We start from the raw sequence: 20,396 nt of genomic DNA, 5'->3' as shown, positions 1-20,396 counted from the left end.
GTGTGACTTGTGTTCAAGACTGTTTAAGAAGTGATTTAGACATGTGACACTACAGATCTGTCTCATCATCATCATCATCACCATCATCATCATCATGTCAGCCACTTCACTGCAGCAGATACACTGATACTCTTAAACTGTTGTTTGGAGTACAGTGATCAACTCTAAGCTGCTGCTGAGATTTAGAACTCTGTTTAATAACCATTCCAGCATGAAAATTAGAACTCATAAAATGATGAATTACCAAGATGTCTTTTTAAGTGTCTTTAAGTTTTGCATATTTGTCTGCATATATGTGAGCCACCTGACTTTAACCCTCACATTGTGTTCATATTCTACACTCGCAGTATGTTCCCCTCATAAAAAGTGTCTATACCAAATGTTGAACCACAGATGTGTTTAGAAAGCATCAATAGTGGATCTGATCAATAAATGTGATTAAACCTTCAGAGAGCAGAGAGAGAGTACTTTTTAGGTTTTACATCAAAACATCTCCTATCACACAATATCATGTCCTATTTGACCTAAGACATGAAAATATAACATAGCAATAATGATGTAAATGTATTTTATAACTTTATGGAAGTGTGGGGTTTATTGTATAACCATTAGAGCCATCAGTCTTCACTGCTACATCATAACAAGAAATCCTTATTAAAACTATGAACTATTCATTTACCTAAAACACATGGCAATAGATACAGAGATAATCTGACACAGAACAGCCTCAATGGACAAACATTTGTAGCATCTATACAAAAGTATAACATTTCAAATATTTTCATTTTTGTGCATTTTGGACCACTTTAGGAAACTTTCATTTGAGGTGTTTTTACAGCTGTCAAATGTCAAAACAGGTCAAATTTGAGTCATTTTTCTAAAGTGTTTCTAAAGCAACACACATTCAAACACTATTGGCAGTGCTCTTAGGTGGGAAGCACAACAAACTGGCTTCATGTGAATGTTAAACAGTCCGTAGAGTTGACCAGGACTACATGAATAGAAAATTGGAGAAAATGTGGCCAAAAACCTGCTGTGCGCACACACACACACACACACACACACACACACACACACACACACACACACACACACACACACACACACACACACACACACACACACACACACACACACACACACACACACACAATGTTTAAGTTTGATTTTCCCCACCAGAGAAACAGCAGATGTTCCATATCTTTCATCTTAAAATCACAGAACACTCTGTAGAGCTGTTGAGCAACTGTTTGATGTCTCTCTGATGTCCAGGTTTGACCCTGCTGATCCCGTACCTGCTGACCAATAAGAAGAGGTGGAAGGACTGCAAGATCCGTGTGTTCATTGGAGGAAAGATCAACAGGATTGATCACGACCGCCGAGCGTAAGTACTGCAGCTTCTCCTCCCAGCAGCTGCACACAATGATATTGTGTTAGAATATGTTACATATGAATATGTGTTAAAAGTAACAACTGTTGGGTCACTTTATCCACTCTTAATATACCACCTGATGGCAGATATGAAGTGAATTGTGTAAAATATGCTACAACAACTCCTACTACTGCTAATAATGATAATAATGATAATAGTTATAGATAAAAAAATAATCATTAAACATAGAAAGCTTTTTTTCTGGCTCGTGTCATTGGATGAGAACAGACTGAAGCTATCTGAGTGGTTAGCATTATGTTCCAAGATGATTACATGTTGGACACTGTCCCTAATGTATAGAAATGGAAGTGGACATGGGACAGACATTAGAAAGCTTTGTTATATGAAAGCAGCGTCCAGCTTGTCAGCAGTGAAGACAGTACAACCATCTGCTTTCCTTTCAGCACCACAGTCCTCTACTCAGCTGCTGCTGACAACATGACACACACACACACACACACACACACACACACACACACACAGCTACAGATAAGTTATTTAGGCTGTGTTTGCCCACATATTAGAAGTAAGAACTTGATCATTCATGTATAATGTGTCTCAGCTGCAACACTATATGAATCCTGACTGTTTTATGAGTGTGCATTATGTTATGTACATTCACACTGGTAAAATGTTCATATAAGTGCTTCAGATGCCAGCATGCAGACTTAAAGGTTGTGCAAATTCACAGCTTGTTTATGAAAAGAATAAATCCTTAAAATCCTCCCTAAATCCTTAGAAAGACATTTTTGCTGCCATTTATTCTGGTACATTTTTTCACTGTCATCAAATCAGAAATTGGCAGTGTTGTTGTTCCTCTGGCACATTTGGACGATGGGTTTGGCACACACATTGAAACAGTGTAATCAGGATGTAACACTGCATTGGAACACTGATTTATCTCAATACCACCAATAGACACTCTTTAATAGTTTTTAGTTATTTCCAGATATTATAACTGCAAAAACTTTGATATTACATGTCTTAACTGACTCCACTACAATGAAGTGATGTCATGTTATGTATGTGTTATGAAGTCCATTGTCAGCTTTGTTTTTGAAGAAACTCTTGTGGTGCATTGAAGGACAGCCTGAAGGATAAAAGTGACTAAATGTTTACAGTGAGTGATTAGTTTCTAGCCAGTTTCACCTCTCGTTTCATAGTGTAATGAAACCAATGTGTGCCTGGAAGGAAGGTGATTCATTGTAAGAGGTCAGCCTTGTTCTTTTTTTTCTTTTTCTTTTTTAATTTCTAAGAAAGAGTTGAGTACAGACAACAAGGAGGTGAGTGTGTCCCAAAGCTGACTAGGGCTGTTGGAACGAACTTCGGGATTCGAATATAATTAATGTAATATAATATTTTTATATAAATGTGTTGGCTAACGTTAGCAATTGTTGTCCTTTTCGTCTTGACCTCCCTGCATGTGACAATGAAATGCTTTTGTTTGACTCATGTTTAGAGTGTTAACATGACGTCGCAACAGAAATGTCAGAAAGTGAAGCGGACGCAGCTACAGCTGTCATAACTTATGAAGCACTGCATGGAAGTGTTTTGGGTTTCTAACAATAAACGGAAAAATAACAAATATTAAATATTTGAAATGTTGACGTTCGATCGAGCCTATAAAACCAAATCTCACTTATGTTGTTTGAATTGTTATCATTATTAATGCAGCAAGCGGAGGCACTTTGATCTGTCTTCAGTTTATGCAACCCTGGCTTTTGTTCAGTTCATTTTTAAGAGGAAACAATGAGGAGAGGAATGTGTTGAGATTAAAAATGCTCATTAAAGTTGACAATGTTATTCATTAGTGCCTAAGCTTAGTTATTACTTAGCAGCTAGCTGAAAGCTGAAAGTTTCCTGGTAATGTTGAGATGCCCTCTAGTGGACAGAATGTAAGTTCAGTGTTGTTGGCAACACATAAGGCTGTGTATAAGTACATCGTACATATTAATAATAGACTAAATCTGAGCATTAAACATAATTTGAATATTTAAAATAATAATGAATGAAATTGGAATGGGATTATAGAGGATTGACAGCCCTAAAGCTGACCTCGTCACCCAGAGGCATCAAGAGGTCTGACAGCATGGAGGTTAACCACAATCCTGAGGAGACTAGCTGTCAAAAGAACTAAATGAATGAGTGGACTAAAAGTATTTCAATAACTTTTTGCTCATTAGAACTGAACAAAAGACAAAATCAACATTAAACATGGACAGAAAATCCCCTTTTTGGGTTTACTTATCTCCAGAGACTGACGTAGATCTAAGTTAACTTCTCATTTGTAGAACTCTATTGCAGCCAAATGTGAATTTAAAGTGAATGACATATTTAATCTTCATTTAAACTGTGCAGTATAAAGTGACTGAATTAATAGGATGTTTCATTACATTTTTCACCATATGACGACACTGCCATCTATTGACTGGGATAGTGAAGTTTCCCACTGCAGAGTAATGATGGTTTCATTGAATTGATCACCTTATAGTTGTTTAATCCTAATTTACACATTTAAATTCAGTCATATTATGCAAAATGTCATGTGTGAATGAGTGAAGTGAATGTGCTACATAGTACATTCAGTGAATAATGAGTAAAAATGTGCTGTAGTACATTATTACTATGCAAATGTTATATGTGGATTGAAGGTTAATTAGTCATAGTGACATGTGAAGGGTGTGATTTTGTGTGCAACTTTAATTCTTAAGAATCTGAAGATGGGAAATGCTATTTAAGGCCACAGAGGAGAGAACAACACATTTTCCCCTTAGAACAAAAGACAATGACATATTCATTCTGGAGTTTTGCCATAAACGCTTATCCAACATGCCCCAAAACAGCAAAGTGATAAAAGCCAGAAGGCACATCCCATGACTTTAGTTCATAAATACATTATTTATATATTAACACAAATATGCTTAAATGAAAACACAGTTTGTGGTTTTAGAGAGACTTGTTTGCTGGAACTATGTTGAACAGTGTATCACTCACCAGGTACGTCCATGCAGTCACAAAGGTTTTGGTTTTAGTCTGTACAGATGTGATGGTTCTATGTAGCAACCTCATTGTGACCAGACTGTAAGAAGTCTGTCTGTCTGTCTGTTACTCTCTCTTTCTGTCTGTCTGTCTGTCTGTCTGTCTGTCTGTCTGTCTGTCTGTCTGTCTGTCTCTCTGTCTCATTGTCCCCTACAGCTGCCTGCTGCCTCCTTTTGTTGGATAAAATGAGCTTGGTGCTAGCAGTGAGGCTTTTATCTCTGTGTGCGAGCGCAAAGCTCCACGTGCACTTAGAAATCCTCTTTGTGTTTGTTTACTGCAAAAACACAAAGTGATCATTTCAACAGATATGTGACACCTCAGTGTTTCCCTGTCAAACACATTGAGTTTACAGCAGCTATGTATTGAAATGATTTATCTTTGATTATATATAGCAGCTATGTATTTTGAATGATTTTTATCTTCTAAATTACAAATCACATGTTCTCACATCTCTTCAGTAGTGTCTCATGCAGATGCTTTGGCCTGATTGGTTCATGTTTTGAGATATGTGATATGAGGCACAGATTGCTGCCTCCACCACAGAACAATAGAGCTGAATTTCATTTAGTTTGTGCTCACAGCATTGAACATGGATGTGATGTCACAGACTGATGAGGGAAATAAATGTAGACAGCCTGTGATTCAGCACTTTGTCAGAGAGAGAGAGAGAGCTCGACCTCAAGGAGTCTTCAAAGTAATCAGGATCTTAAAATCAGTTCCAGAACATACTGGGAGCTGCTGTAAGGAGACTGGAACAGGACTGATGTGGTTCTGGTTAAGTCAAAGTCAAGATTTCATAAAACTCTGTAAAACTCAAACTAAAATCCCCCCAAAATCAAGGGATGCAACTTAAGGGTTAAGATCTGAATACTTTTTCCTCCACTGATGATGATGATGATGATGATAGTAGCAGAGCTTATACTCACTGAAAACACAATGCCCCAGTATGTCAGATTTAGCTTTCTTTGAAGTTGAACTAGAGGAAATGCCACAGTGGTGTGAGTAAAGCCCATCCCACCTGCCTCCACCCTCCTAACCCCCCTGTTCAAACAGAGCTATTTAAAGCAGCTTCAGGATGGATCTCAGCTCTTATCTCTGTCCACAGCTCCTCAGAATGAAAATGTCTTGCAGCTGCTTTCCAACATTGAGCTCAAAGCTTTTGTTTGTTCTTTCCTGTGCAGGATGGCCACTCTGCTCAGCAAGTTCAGGATAGACTTCTCTGACATCAACGTGCTGGGAGACATCAACACCAAGCCCAAGAAGGAACAGTAAGTCCTCCTCAATAAAAGTTCAAAGAATAAAGCTCAGGCAGCTTTTTACTCATCATGTATGCTCCAATGAACATGTAGCACTTACTGTCAGTTCAGCAAATACACACAGGTGGCTGATGAAGGCCAGGTAAACAAGCCTGGCTCACAGAGTAAATTCACCATAAAGTCCAATTCCATCAGTATAACACCAGTCATGTTATGTATGTCTGCAACTAACTGTTATTTTCATTCTACAATAATCTGTTGAAGTTGTTTGGTCTATAAAATGTCAGAAACATGTCAATCACTCCCAAAACAGAGAGCAGAGAGAGTGTATTTTTTAGGTTTTACACCCAAAACATCTCCTATCACACAATATCATGTCCTATTTGACCTAAGACATGAAAATATAACATAGCAATAATGATGTAAATGTATTTTATAACTTTATGGAAGTGTGGGGTTTATTGTATAACCATTAGAGCCATCAGTCTTCACTGCTACATCATAAAAAGAAATCCTCATAACTACTATCTTATTAAAACTATTAACTATTCATTTCACTAAAACACATGTCAATAGATACAGAGATAATCTGACCCAGAACAGCCTCAATGGACAAACATTTGTAGCATCTATATAAAAGAATAATATTTGAATATGCATTATAAATATATATATATAATGCATATGCATTTTGGGCCACTTTAGGAAAAGTCATCAAATTTCAGAATAAAAAGTGAAAAGCAGAAAAGAAATCCACCAGCAGCAGTCTGCTCTCCTAACATCTAAACACATAGAATGTTTCTGTGTAACATAACTAACATAAACAATGTTGTTTAATTATACATATCTATATCTGTCTGTCTGTAGAGATAGATAGATAGACAAATAGAGAGATGTAGATATATATATATATACACACACACATTTAAAGTCTAATATTTGACCTCCGTCAGCAGCCTGTAGAAGTAAATGTTGACAGATGGTTGAGTGAAGGAGTGAGCCACTGGCACCCTCATGTGGTCTGTTAGTGTGCTGCGATTATGAGTAATAACCTGAGGCTCAGAAAATAAGATTATTATTAGGAAAATTAAAGTATTGGTCTGATTGTAGAAGTAAATTAATAACAAAGACTGTATTTACTGTATGTAAGAAAAACAGTGTTGTTTTATTGGCTGTAACTTCAAAGATGATCCCAGCTTATTACAATGTGAGTTTCAGTTTTTGCATTTGCTATCTATAATAACATTTTAAGTGTTTGTTTTTTTATTCTGGAAAATATACAATTACATTCAGTCTGGCTATGTGAATGCTGGTGTTTCTTATCCTGTCAGAACTCACTGTAGCAATGTCGCCGTGGTAACGTGGAACGTGTAGAAATGATGATCAAAACTCACATTGCATTGAATCAGAGTGATACATTAGATGTGAATAGAGATGAGATACAGACCTGCTCCTCTATGTACAGCAGTCAGGTTTGCTGCACAATGCTCTGCCTGTGCTGCCTCTCTGAGTGACAGGCTAACAGGTGATCTGTTGTCATGATAACGTTATTGTAAGGCAGCTGCATTTTACAAGGACTGCTCATTGATGGATGGTCCACAGTGATGTTTATGATATTCATTTTATCCCACACTCGAATGATTTGTGAATAAAAATAGTCTAACTATTCTGTGAGGTTTTCTGATGCTGCCAGCCGGCCTGTATGATTAACCGTGCTGCTGCTGCTGCTGTTGTTGTGCAGTGTCACTGCCTTCGAGGAGATGATCGAGCCGTATCGGCTGAAGGAAGACGACATGGAGCAGGAAGCAGCTGAGAGGCTGAAGGACAGCGAACCCTGGAGGATCACTGACAACGAGCTGGAGCTGTACCGCGCTAAGGTCAGCACACTGCTACTCACTGCTAACCATCTATATATATTCTGTTGTTTAATGTATATTCATTTCAATTTAATCAGTGTTGAAAAAAGTTCCATAATATCACATCTTCTAAAGAACTGGCAGCACTAGAGAAGTTCTGTGTGTGTGTGTGTGTGTGTGTGTGTGTGTGTGTGTGTGTGTGTGTGTGTGTGTGTGTGTGTGTGTGTGTGTGTGTGTGTGTGTGTGTGTGTGTGTGTGTGTGTGTGTGTGTGTGTGTGTGTGTGTGTGTGTGTGTGTGTGTGTGTGTGTGTGTGTGTGTGTGTGTGTGTGTGTGTGTGTGTGTGTGTGTGTGTGTGTGTGTGTGTGTGTGTGTGTGTGTGTGTGTGTGTGTACTATTGGCTAACACTTGCAGCCTCTGATAATTATCTGGTAAGTTCATACATGACTGTTTGTGTGTTTGTTTCCTCTGCAGACAAATCGTCAGATCCGACTCAACGAGCTGCTGAAGGAGCACTCGAACACAGCCAACCTCATCGTCATGTAAGCTGCTGCTCTGTGTGTGTGTGTGTGTGTGTGTGTGTGTGTGTGAGATTACACAGGTGGTCTTCTTAATGTAATAGTCTCAGCCAGGACTGAATGTATTTTTCATTGTAAGTAATTGATTGTACCTGCTGAGTCCTTCAACACTCCTGCAGCTTCAGTACATAAAGTGTCTCTCAGACTGAAAAGCTTAATAACAGGCTTCAAAATAAGTTTTTTGTAGGACAGTCGAGCAGCAACATGTTTTTTTTCTGACAGTATTCGTAACTTTCCAAAACCAAAAATCTAACCATCACAGTCTTTAGTTGTTCAGATGGAAGGAGACACTGTGTGAATATTTTAAGGTCATGTTCAGACTGATAAAACACACGGTCCCTCATGTGTCATAACAAAGACATCACTTGCCTCTGGAATATCTTTAAATATAATTTTATATTAGTGTTTCTTTAATGAGATCAGGTACTGAGATGCTGTAGTGGATTCAATTCCTTATTGTCAGCTTATAAAGTGTCTGTCCTCACACCTGTGTCAGCAGCTGGAGCTAATGGTATAAACTGTGATTAGACTGAAGGACAGCTCCACCTTCTCTATCTACACACAATTACAATCAGTTACATCAATTACACACATACTGCTGCTGCTGTTTGTGCCAACACTCACTGCTGTGAAACTAGTGAACTGAAACTTTAGGTTTCTGGGTTTAGATACATGAAATTATGATTTGGGCTAAAGAGATCAGAGAACTTTGGATTGAGGAAAAGATCAGGTTTAGGCAGCTGGGGGGCTAGTCTGGATGTAGGCAGCAGTGGTGAAAAGTAACTAAGTACATTTACTTAATCAAGTACATGTTGAGGTATTTGTACTTTACTGTAGTATTTCCATGTGATGCTATTTTCTACATCTCAGAGGGAAATATTGTACTTTCTACTCCACTACATTTATTTGGCTTTAGTTACTTTTCAGATGCAGATTTGACACAATGGATAATATAACAAGCTTTTAAAATACAACACATTGTTAAAGATGAAACCAGTGGTTTCCAACCTTTTTGTCTTTTGACGTCTTACAAAAAGCAGTGTGTAGTCGGCTCACATTTCAGATGTCTATGAGTTGGTAACAGATTTTTTCCTCTAAACTTACTCCTCTCTCTCCTTCTCTTCTCTCTGTGTCCTCCTCCTCTCTGTCCTCCTCCTCTCCTCTATGCAGGAGTCTGCCATTGGCCAGGAAGGGCGCGGTGTCCAGCGCTCTCTACATGGCCTGGCTGGAGGTGTTGTCCAAGGATCTGCCGCCCATGCTGCTGGTGCGCGGCAACCATCAGAGCGTCCTCACCTTCTACTCTTAGACACACAAAGAGAAGAACATCCAAGTCTCACATCCATTTTCTGCCTCTGGGAGCAGACCCACATATATACACATCCCAATTCCAGTCCAAACCTAAAGGTGCACCACATACACTCCAGAGAGATGTTAGAAAACACAGCCATTGAGGGAAACAGTGCTGGTAATATGAATAAAGATGAAGGAAGTGATATCGGTTGAGATGGAGAAGGCCTAAAAGTGATGGAGGAATGTCAGGGTTGGGGTGGTTGTAATGTTGCCCAGTCTGCTCCTTTCTTTCTATTTATTCCAAAATGTCTGGGTTTTTCTCTCGTAGTTCTAGTTTATTCTAATTTCCTCATGATAAAATTTCATACTTCGTCAAGTTGATTTTTATTCTCAGGCTCCAAGAAAAGAAGAAAAAAAAAAGCAGTCGTGCACAATGTTCACGTTGTTCATATGATGGAATATCTTTGATGTCATATTTGTTCAGTTCATCAGACCGGCTCTTCATGTTTGTGATGCAGCAATAATCACCCTGTTGTTTTCCTTCAATATTTGGGAGAGAACCACGCAGAATGCTTTGCAACACCTTCTAAAGCCTTATGGATGTGCCTTCCAGTTGAATCAGATGAAATAATTAATCTCTATCTAGATTGACAATATTATCTATTATATTGGTGGATAATAGTTTTAATGAGTTTTAAATGTGATTCTTTCTTAGTTGGAGCATTGTATTTATGCGAGTGGATTGCATGAATTTCTGAAGGGTGTCCCCCCCCCCCCTCCCTCCCTTTGATGGCATGAAGAATTTCTGTCATCTCTTTCTCTCTTTTACTCTAATCAATGTGTTTTTTTTCTTTTCGGGCCATAGTTTTTTTTCTTTTTATTCACTTTTGAGTCTTCCTTTATAAAAAGCTGTTGATTATTTTACGATGGCCTCAGCAACTCAACACAAGACACAATTTAGCTTTTAGGTGCAGCGCCCGAAAAATGTGTATATGGGTCTTAAATTTAAGATGTTAAAGATGTGAAGCTAGTGTTTCATCAGCCTCGTCAGGTGGAAACTAGTTCTCCCATGTAGCTGCTGATAGACTAAATTAAGTGTTCCTTTCTGTTTTTTTGTGTTTCTGTGTCCACATTAACGGTTCTTTCCCTGAAAAAGAAACTGCGCTACCCAGTAAGCTAGTTAAAACCTTGCCTTAATGCTAGAACTAACGATTGTGATGGGTTCCCTTTCTCTTTATAAGCCATACTGGCTGGACGGTTTGTGGGTAAATGCAGATAGTGATCCATTAGTTCAAAGTGTTCTCAGCACAATTGTCTTCTGTACTGTATATGCATCTTCCACCTGTTGTTAGTCTGTTACATTGCTTACTGTAGGTGTGCTTGATCGCTGGTGAAATGGTCAATCAAAAACGGATAGTTGAAAACGTTCCACTTGGCCAGCGTTAGGCACCGCAGTAGACTTGGGTTTCTGCACTCATGTAGCTTGTTTTTTTGCCGTCTGGCTGTACGATGGACTCTGCTGGTCTCCCATTCCCACAAAAGCCTCGATGGGCAGAGAGAGCGAACGCCACGCAGGTTTCACACTGGAAAGACTTGCAAGGCAGGAAGAGTGCGACGTTTTTAGAATGTGTCAAGGCTGAGTGAAGATATACCTCTATGCATATGAGCTTGTGTCGCGTGAGTACTTGTAATAATTAAAAAAAAAAAAAAGTCCCATCACTCCATGTGCAAAGATCTACTCGCCTCAGTTCATTTTCAGGGGGCAATTTAGGCACGTCCCTCTCTCCTGTACTATGTGATGATCTCCTTTTGAAAGCACTGGCTTCATACAATGTGGAGCACTTTACAAGAGTACCATGTCTCCAAGAATTCAGCCATGTATCCACCAGTTCACACTTTCAACCACTGACCTTCTAAATAGCTCCAATTAGTTTGACTTTGTTACACCATGCTCTGATTGGCCAGTGTGTGCAGTATTTATATCTAAATAAAAACTGCTTTCAGCTGTTACAATGATCTAAGATCTATTTTTTGGAGCAGTAAAGTTACAGTTATTGTTAAGGTGAGCTCAGACTGAACATAAAGTCAGCTTTAGAGGCGGTAAGAATTCAGATCAAATTGAACAGGAGGTTGAATTTAAGCACATCTGGCCTGGCAACTTCAAAATGTTTTAACATGATTGTGAAGTCAAGCTTATTCAGAGACCGTTATGGATTTATGAAAGTACAAAATAAAAAAGCGAAAGAATGTGATCTGTGTATAGAATGGAGATGACTGGAGTCAGTAATGAGCTTTTTGTTCAGTCTGAACACCTTAAAGTAAGCGGAGGTTAGATGCCGTAGTATAAGCAGGATCATTCACTGCTAGCTGTGCAGTTAATCAAAATAACAGCACGGTTCATCCAGTGTCTGTTAATATAAGCCACTGGATATAAATCACAATTGAAAGGAAATGATGGTTTCTCTGGATTACGGTTCTAGTTTAGAAACTGCCACCAACACTAATGGAACAAACAGGGTTCTTTTTATTTGATATGTACTTTCTTTTCTCTGCTTTCCACCCCCAGAAACAAGCAGTTTTAACATTTATCTTGTTACTTTGATGTATTTTGACATTTTTACTGTATGCAATTTCAAAAGGAATGTGATGCTTAGGGTTAGTTGAATGTACTGTATAATAATGAACACTACGCTAGGAGTTAGCATACATAGTCCCATTTTTTTCTCTTTTCAATACTCATGTATATGAATGGTTTCCAGCATTAGAGTGCAGCCGGCACAGTGCTGTTAGCTGCAGTGTGCTGTTAGCATTCATACAGCTGCATCCATCACTCCTCACTCTACACCTGCACAATGTGTAGGCCCAGACTTTTGATATACATACAACAGTACGTGTGTGTGATACGGGGGGGAGGGGTTGTTATGAGTGTATAAATGCATTCAGTATATACACATAAACTATATACACACTCAATCTCACCAGTGTATTTAATACTTTCCAAGTTTGTGAAAAAGCATGTTCTGGGTGAGGAAACTTTTTAAACTTTAAAGGCACAGTGAAAGACAATCCCTGGTTCAGTTACAGCACACAATAACAGCCCCAGTGTCACAGTGTTTGGATCTCCATGTTAGCAGAAAACACATCAACCTGATCTGCAGAAAGTACTTTTCACAATAAGAGACCAAGTCAAAAAAATAGACCTTAGGATAATCAAACCTGAGCAAAAATATGGCTGACTCAAACAGACGAGTCAGATCTGTGTGGTTCTAAGACATTAACATATAGAGCTGAGCCCTGACTGATTAGACTGATTTGGAAACATGGGCCCCACATGTGAAGCCCATGTGGGCTGGCTAAATTGGTCCCATTTAAGGTCCATTTTGATCCCACTTAGACCCCATATGGGGCCTACATGGGTCTCACCCAGTTGGACCCCACCTGTAACCCAGTCAGAACCCACTTGAAGCCCATATAGGCAAACACAGGTGGGGCCACCATGGAAATAACGGACAAACCCACGTGGGACCCATATTTGCAACCCAAATGTAACCCTTATGGGGCCACATGGACATGTTGGCTGGGTTAATGTTGCAAAGTTTAAAGGGACATTGCAGGGTCAGTTTGCACATGAAAAACATTGAACTTATTATGAGGAGTACTTACTCAGCCTGTGAAAACCGTTCTATACTGTCCTCTGTGGCTCTGGAGGAGCTTTGTCAAGTCTGAGAAAATAAACCAAAAAAAAAAAAAAAAAATCAGTCTTGTGATTGGTTCGCTAGCTCCACGTAAAACACATCACATCCTTGTCCCTGTAATGTTACTGCTGTCATTCACAGCACAGCAGTACTCACATTCTCTCTGAAATGTTCATCAGTTCTGAGGTCAGTGAATATCCCTGCTCCCGTTCACACATGAGCCCATGCTGGAAATGTTCCAGAACATTTCATGGATGGACTGAATGTGTGAAAGGTGCTTAAAAGTCAGGATATCTTTGCTTCTATTGCAGCACATACTGCTTCATTCCTGTTAGTGAAAATTGAAAAGTACATGGATTTCATATTGTGTATGAAGTATCTACCACATATATATTTAGTGGTAGTTTGTGTTTGGGACATTCAGGTGATCTAGAAGGAGATAGTGACATTTAGGGCACTGCTGTACGCTGTAACCAAATCAGGGAGTGTTTCTTTAAACTGTTCATCATTCTGCTGTGAAGCACTCACTCTCTTACTGTTACAGAGCAACACCATTACAAACAACACGGGTTTCTCTATATTTGTATATTAAAGAAAAACTATATATGCCTACATATATATATATATATATATACACACACACACACACACACACACATATATATAAATGTATCAGTCTGACCTGGAGGAGATCTTTGTCTTTGATATGTCACATTAAATGAAACAAAAAAAATCCCTCCTGTCAACATTTTACAACCAAATGGTAGTGTTTGTGTGTTTTCTTCATGATGGTCCTGATAGATGACTGATAATACTACTGTGTTCTACTGAAGAAACCAAATGTCATCTGCACACATGTCAGCCACCATGTCATCATATGACGGCTCCTAATCATTCTATGTATTTTTTTGCCAAAGCCCCCCTCCTTCCCCTTTTTTTTTCTCTCCGGTCTCCATCTGTCATGTGTCGATCCATGATGATGATGATGATGATGATGATGGATTGTAGTGTAAAGAAATCATAAACTGGTCTTTGTCCACACAGCAAACATGAACTAACCTGTAAATAAACTTCTGTAGTCTTATGGCATAAATTAAGGGAGTGGAATAATAATGTCAAAATTCAATATGGAGAAAGATATTTATTTTAGTTCAGAACTTTCTCCACTGTTTCTTTTATTCCTTTTTTGTTTTGTTTTTTCTTTAATATCTTGGTTTTTGGTTGTAAGTTAATTTGCATGTTGATTTTTTTTTTTTTTGCCTTTTTGATTTTTAGCAAATTGTGTCTTCTTTTCTCTTTTTGAGTCTGTGTATTTCTATCTTCTTTCAATGCCTTTTGAAGAAAAGACATGACGACTAAAGCAGATCAGACCTGTTTTCTCCTGCTTTCACGCAAACGTGGATGGAATCGACCCAGCTGGTTGAAGCAGTAATGTTTTGATACACTGTACTGTTAACAGTCACAGATATGCTTTTTCTAACATTTTAACATTTATGATTACCAATACTTTGTACATCTTTATTGCAATAAATAAATCAAATGAAATCAGTTACATTCAAAGTCTCCTTTAATTCTCTGTGTTGTTTTTAATCCTGCACAACTATATATGTAAGTTTAATTCATGGTTGCATTAGTACCTCCAGGGGCCCCTGGGCACTGAAGCTCATGTCCCCCGAAATACTTTTTTTTTACTACTTAATTTTTGTCTGATAAGATAACGCTGCTGTCGGGTGGAAACCTTGTCAATCTTTATGTGTTATATATAATATATAATATATTTGATATTAGGTTTCCAACCATGACCATAATTATAAACTTCAATAAAATGGGTGAAGCTGGGCGTGCAGTTGGTCGAGTGGTTAAGAGCCACATACACAGCGGAACCCGGTTCTAGTCCCGGCCGGCGGACCTTTCTGCATGACACACCCCCTCTCTCTCCTGTCATTTCCTGTCTCTCTACTGTAAAATAAAGGCGTCCATGCTGGAAAAAATCTTATTAAAAAAAAAATGGGTCAAGCAAAAGAAAAGCGCACACATTTTTTCTCCAATCATTTAGGGCCCCTTTCTGCTCAGGGCCCTCTAGGCACTTCGATCCAGCCATGGTTTTATTAAGATTTTGTATAATAATTGGTTAAATTGAAGATCATTTAAATAAATCTATCTGCTTAAACATCAAGAAACCTTTATGGAAGCTGCAAACAAAAAATACATAAAAATGACAAAAACTAAAGTAATTTACATATTTATGAATTTTGTGTTGTGCATTTCATGTTGTGCTTGTTTTCTTAGAACTTCACATATATTGACATACATTTAGTTATGTTATGTTATGCTTATGTGGTTATGGGTAAACTTTATTGATCCACCTGGGGGGTAATTCAAAATTGACACAACAATATTCTTGTAATAAGTGATTAAAAAAAAAGTAAGTAAGTAAATAAAATACTATATACAATAAACAATCTCTGAAATAGCAAAGAGGAAAAACGCCCTCTGTCTGACTTCAGACTGCAGTGTTTACATGGTGATAAAGGAAGTAAAAAACAACCATACTCCATCTAGTTTAGCACATTATAATAAACAAATGAACTTATTCTATGTGTACAAGTCCACTCGAGACCCCTTGTAGACTGTGAACTGTAGGTTTGGACTGCAAAGTCCACGTAAAGTCCAGCAGTCTGCAGGTACCAGGTTCAGCCATGTTCATCACTGCAGGAAGGTGAGAAGTTAAACCGATGGAGGTGAGCAGAAACATGGTCTCCAGCTGTTCAGTTAGTCTTTAGATTGACTTTTCTAGTGAAGGATGGTGATGTCAGTCTGTGTGTTTGTCTGCTCTTCCAGCTCTTTGGCACAGAGCCTGACATCTGCAGGTTGATATTCATGTTCCTCAGAGGATCAATCCTTGACCACCTTTAGGTCAAAATGTTCACTTATACACACAAAATATAAGAATGTAAAGTGCAGGTAGCTCTGAGCATGTCTACTTGTAGTTTTCTGTCACATTTAAATAAAAACAGAACAAGAAGAACATCCTGGCAAAGTTCTCATCACTCAGTCTTTCTTTTGTAGAACCACAACTGGCACTATGATGACTAGAAGAAGTGCACAAATAGAGACAATGATTAAAGAAAGCAGTTTGCACAGTTTTCTCTTTTTCTGTTCTGCTTCTTTCTTCTTCAGTAAAGAATCAAATCCTGGTGTGTAGAGGTCCTCCAGCCAGAAGTCCAGATCTTTAGGAGTCTTCTCTTCCTCCTGTGAAGACAATGAGAATAAGCCTCAGTATGAAACATCAACATATAGCACATCAGTCCTCTGACTCCTGTTGTAGAAACATATGACCACATGTAAGATTACAATACTTTGTTATAGTTTATTATTAATTAAAACAATTATAATAGTGATTTTATATTTGTCAAATCCACACTTATCTATTTATTTTTCACACTTTCCCTTGTAGAGTCTGTGATAATGTAAAGAGTGTATAGTGCAAAGACTGATCTGTGAGAGTCTACACTTTTTAAAATATAAATACAAATGACTCAAGTTACCATGATGAGAAAATCAACAAGTATATTGAACCCAGCTGAGCACATCTTGGCAGGTGAATTGTCATTGCTGCCTTTCAGGATGTCACTGTTACTATGAGTGCTGGGAGTCCCCCCCCCCCCCCCCCCCCATGCTGTCCCACTCTCAACTCCTCTACAGCATCAATAATTTGTGTGTATTTTAGATTATATCCTTTAGGTTGTTGTTAACCCTTACATACTGTTCAGGTCAAATTTGACCCATCTTGACATTTAACAGCTGTAAAAACACCTCAAATGTCTTTTACTCTGACATTTGATGACTTTTCCTAAAGTGGCCCAAAATGCACAAAAATGAAAACATATAAAAATCTTATATGTTGTATAGGTGATACAAATGTTTGTCCATTGATTTGAGCTGTATCTATTGCCATGTGTTTTAGTGAAATGAATAGTTGATAGTTTTAATAAGATAGTAGTTATGAGGATTTCTTTTTATGATGTAGCAGTGAAGACTGATGGCTCTAATGGTTATACAATAAACCCCACACTTCCATAAAGTTATAAAATACATTTACATCATTATTGCTATGTTATATTTTCATGTCTTAGGTCAAATAGGACATGATATTGTGTGATAGGAGATGTTTTGATGTAAAACCTAAAAAATACACTCTCTCTGCTCTCTGAAAGTTTAATCACATTTATTGATTGAAAATGAATATAGGAGAAAACCAATAATGAATTCTTCATATTTTATCAATGTATTGATGAGATGACTCATCAGGTAACCACTTAGTCACATTTGTTCTCTTAGATCTTGATGTGTACTCGTACAGTCTTTCCTCATCAATGCTTACTAAGTTAATTCTGAGTGAATGAGTGAATTTCAACATTAATGTTGGCTGGTTATATAACATCAGCGGATGCATGATGTAGCTGGTACAAAGTGCTGCTGAGCAGTCACACAGGGTTAGATTAACCTGCAGTAGCACAATATAAACTAAAATAATGAATGTTTAAAACAGGATCCTTCCACAAGACAAGACATCTTCTACATTAGTGGTGCCAGTTCCACTGAGTATTCACAATTAATTCAATCATCAATTCCCTTCATCTGTCCAGCTGTCTGTCTCTTTTGTCTTTGCACCAGTCCATCCCTCAACCACCCATCCTTCCTGTCAATCAACTTCTCTTCCTCTCCACAGATCACCTTTAAATAGTGTGCCAGGTTGCCGTGGACTGTCTGTGTGTCGTACTCCTTCACAGTCCAGGAGGGTTTGGACTTCTCTTTGTCCTCTGTGTCCATCAATCTTATGTCCATGTACAGAGGGTTCCTCTTAATGTTGGACTTCAGAGTGACTGGAGTGATGTGCTTCTCCAGATATCTGTCCACAAACACCACAGGAGTGTCCTCTGGTGATGGAGGAGACCTGCTGTTGGTATTTAACCCTTGTTCCCTCTGAGGAGACAATGAGGCACAGGCGTGAATTCTCACCACGTCCTCCTTTATGCTTTCAACACTTTCTTGAGACAGAGAGGAGACACAGGAGACACATACACATGGCAGCCTACATCAGAGATATTATGCATAGGCTGCTTTTATAGAGGGAAGTGGAATACCTGGATTGGAATGCCTGTTAGAGGATAAGTTCATGATATTTTAAAGCTAATTTACAATACATGGTCTGAGATATGTCTAAATACAATCCAGCAATATGCCTGCTAGACTGAGTTTGGCCTGTGGGTGGTGCTAGAGGAAAGGTTAGGTGTCACCAAGTTTCGTAGGATTCATCTTTTGGGGAGCATGAACGTCCAAACCAAACTTCATAGCACTAACAAATCATTCAAACTCCATTTTACACTGTGCTCTAACACTGATGCTTCACTATTAATAATCTAATGATGTCATATATAATAATATATCAGTCAGAGGACCAAACCACTACTTTTAATGTAATACTGCATACTACATCACTCATAATACTGCAGTACTTTTACTGTAATACTGAGTACTACATCACTCATAATACTGCAGTACTTTTACTGTAATACTGCATACTACATCACTCATAATACTGCAGTACTTTTACTGTAATACTGCATACTACATCACTCATAATACTGCAGTACTTTTACTGTAATACTGCATACTACATCACTCATAATACTGCAGTACTTTTACTGTAATACTGCATACTACATCACTCATAATACTGCAGTACTTTTACTGTAATACTGCATACTACATCACTCATAATACTGCACTACTTTTACTGTAATACTGTATACTACATCACTCATAATACTGCAGTACTTTTACTGTAATACTACATACTACATCACTCATAATACTTGTGTGTGAGCAATGAAGACTGAGTTCCTCATTAAGTGAGTGGAACATAGTGACCACGCAGTAACTATCCCCCTGTAATATTTACAAAATGCCTATTTTTATTCCTTTTCCACTGATATGCAGATGATCAGTTATTTCTCTGTGGACTCTTTGTGACACCATAGAGGATACATCAACCCGTCACACTGAGTAAAGTAATTGAAGAGCTGCTGTCAGTCACTGGAGTCTGATTTCCTCACACTGATGCAGGATGACATCACCAATGAATGACATAAGGCCTGAGCTAAATGGCAACCATATTTTTCTTCAGCCTGGATCAAATGAACAGAAGTCTGCTGTGGAGGTGCAAATTCCTTGACAAATTTACTCTGGATCAATAACCTGCGTCTTCACTCTGAGGTCAGCTCCCAGCATCTCAGGACTGTCTATCAAACATTAGAGTACTCCTGTCCTGTGGATATGAGGACTGATAGAAAGTGAAAGCACACAGCTCCAGACTGTGATGATGAAGATCTCTGACAGACAGCTATTCAATGCTCATCATAAATAATGCATTTGGGTGTATCTGTAATGTGAAAAAACATATAAGGAATCAAACAGAGTTAACCATGTGAAAGGTGAGAAATACACACACACACACACACACACACACACACACACACACACACACACACACACACACACACACACACACACACACACACACACACACACACACACACACACACACACGAACAGAGCAGTAGATGAACACAGTGGCTATAACACAGCTCTTACCTGGAAGTAGACCCTGTTGTGCCAGTGTCTCTGACTGGACATGACTGCCCCGACCTGGAACATGCCATGTGTGGCCGGCAGCATCCCCACATCCAGCTGGAAGAACTTCTCTGGGTGGTTGTTGTTAGGAAGAACAGAGATATCCATACTGGCTCCGTGGCTCTATCCACACTGAACGCTTCACCCGGCCGGCATCCTGGCTGGACGCCGATGCTCACTACAACATGCACACTCTGTCATAATTCATGAGGAGCAAGATATTTATGAGGCTGTATCACTTGCAGGTGTGTGTAACCCAATCTGACCATTAAGAAGTTGACGCTACAAACCAACGGTGTCAGTGTAGGGGTGGACAGAGGTGGAGAGAGGTGGAGAGAGGTGGAGAGAGGTGCAGGCCCAGTGCCTTATTTTACATAATCTAATCCATGCCAGTAAGTATTGTGTAACATAAAACCTGCTGCTATCTACAGAAGAACTACACGGCTAAGGAGTGATACATGACATGTCATTCTGCTGTGCTGCCAGTGAGGCTGTTTGTTTCAGAGTAAGACATAGCTTTGAAATACATCATGGCCTTTGACCTTTTGACTGACGC

General features: G+C 38.7%; 2 protein-coding genes across 3 annotated transcripts in view; one reads left to right on the top strand and one right to left on the bottom strand.

Annotated features, from left to right (window-relative positions):
* The window catches only part of slc12a2 (solute carrier family 12 member 2), a 75,358-nt gene extending 65,143 nt beyond the window's left edge, over window positions 1-10,215 (top strand). For both annotated transcript variants that reach the window (XM_062435104.1, XM_062435103.1), the window contains 5 exons: window positions 1,273-1,384; window positions 5,653-5,739; window positions 7,469-7,604; window positions 8,056-8,123; window positions 9,330-10,215. In XM_062435104.1, coding sequence (XP_062291088.1) covers window positions 1,273-1,384; window positions 5,653-5,739; window positions 7,469-7,604; window positions 8,056-8,123; window positions 9,330-9,465 — 539 coding nt within the window. In that variant the 3' untranslated portion in view covers window positions 9,466-10,215. The remainder of the gene's footprint in view (window positions 1-1,272; window positions 1,385-5,652; window positions 5,740-7,468; window positions 7,605-8,055; window positions 8,124-9,329) is intronic.
* A 5,980-nt stretch (window positions 10,216-16,195) lies between these two features.
* On the bottom strand, window positions 16,196-19,948 carry LOC133995601 (major intrinsically disordered NOTCH2-binding receptor 1-like). Its single transcript, XM_062435070.1, has 3 exons — window positions 19,802-19,948; window positions 17,882-18,130; window positions 16,196-16,396 (listed from the first exon to the last, which is right to left on the bottom strand). Exons 1-3 carry the CDS (start codon window positions 19,946-19,948, stop codon window positions 16,196-16,198), a joined length of 597 nt encoding a protein of 198 aa, XP_062291054.1.
* Window positions 19,949-20,396: the final 448 nt, after the last annotated feature.

Source organism: Scomber scombrus, chromosome 15, assembly GCF_963691925.1.
Source record: "Scomber scombrus chromosome 15, fScoSco1.1, whole genome shotgun sequence".
Classification (NCBI taxonomy): domain Eukaryota; kingdom Metazoa; phylum Chordata; class Actinopteri; order Scombriformes; family Scombridae; genus Scomber; species Scomber scombrus.
Note: the sequence above shows the minus strand (reverse complement) of the source record. Positions and strands in the feature narration are given on the sequence as shown.

Coding starts and splice junctions, on each gene's coding strand:
- LOC133995601 (XM_062435070.1), bottom strand. CDS start 19,948: ATGGATATCTCTGTTCTTCCTAACAACAACCACCCAGAGAAGTTCTTC. Junction 18,131..19,801: donor ACAACAGGGTCTACTTCCAG/GTAAGAGCTGTG, acceptor TTGTCTCCTCAG/AGGGAACAAGGGTTAAATAC. Junction 16,397..17,881: donor ACCTGGCACACTATTTAAAG/GTGATCTGTGGA, acceptor TTGTCTTCACAG/GAGGAAGAGAAGACTCCTAA.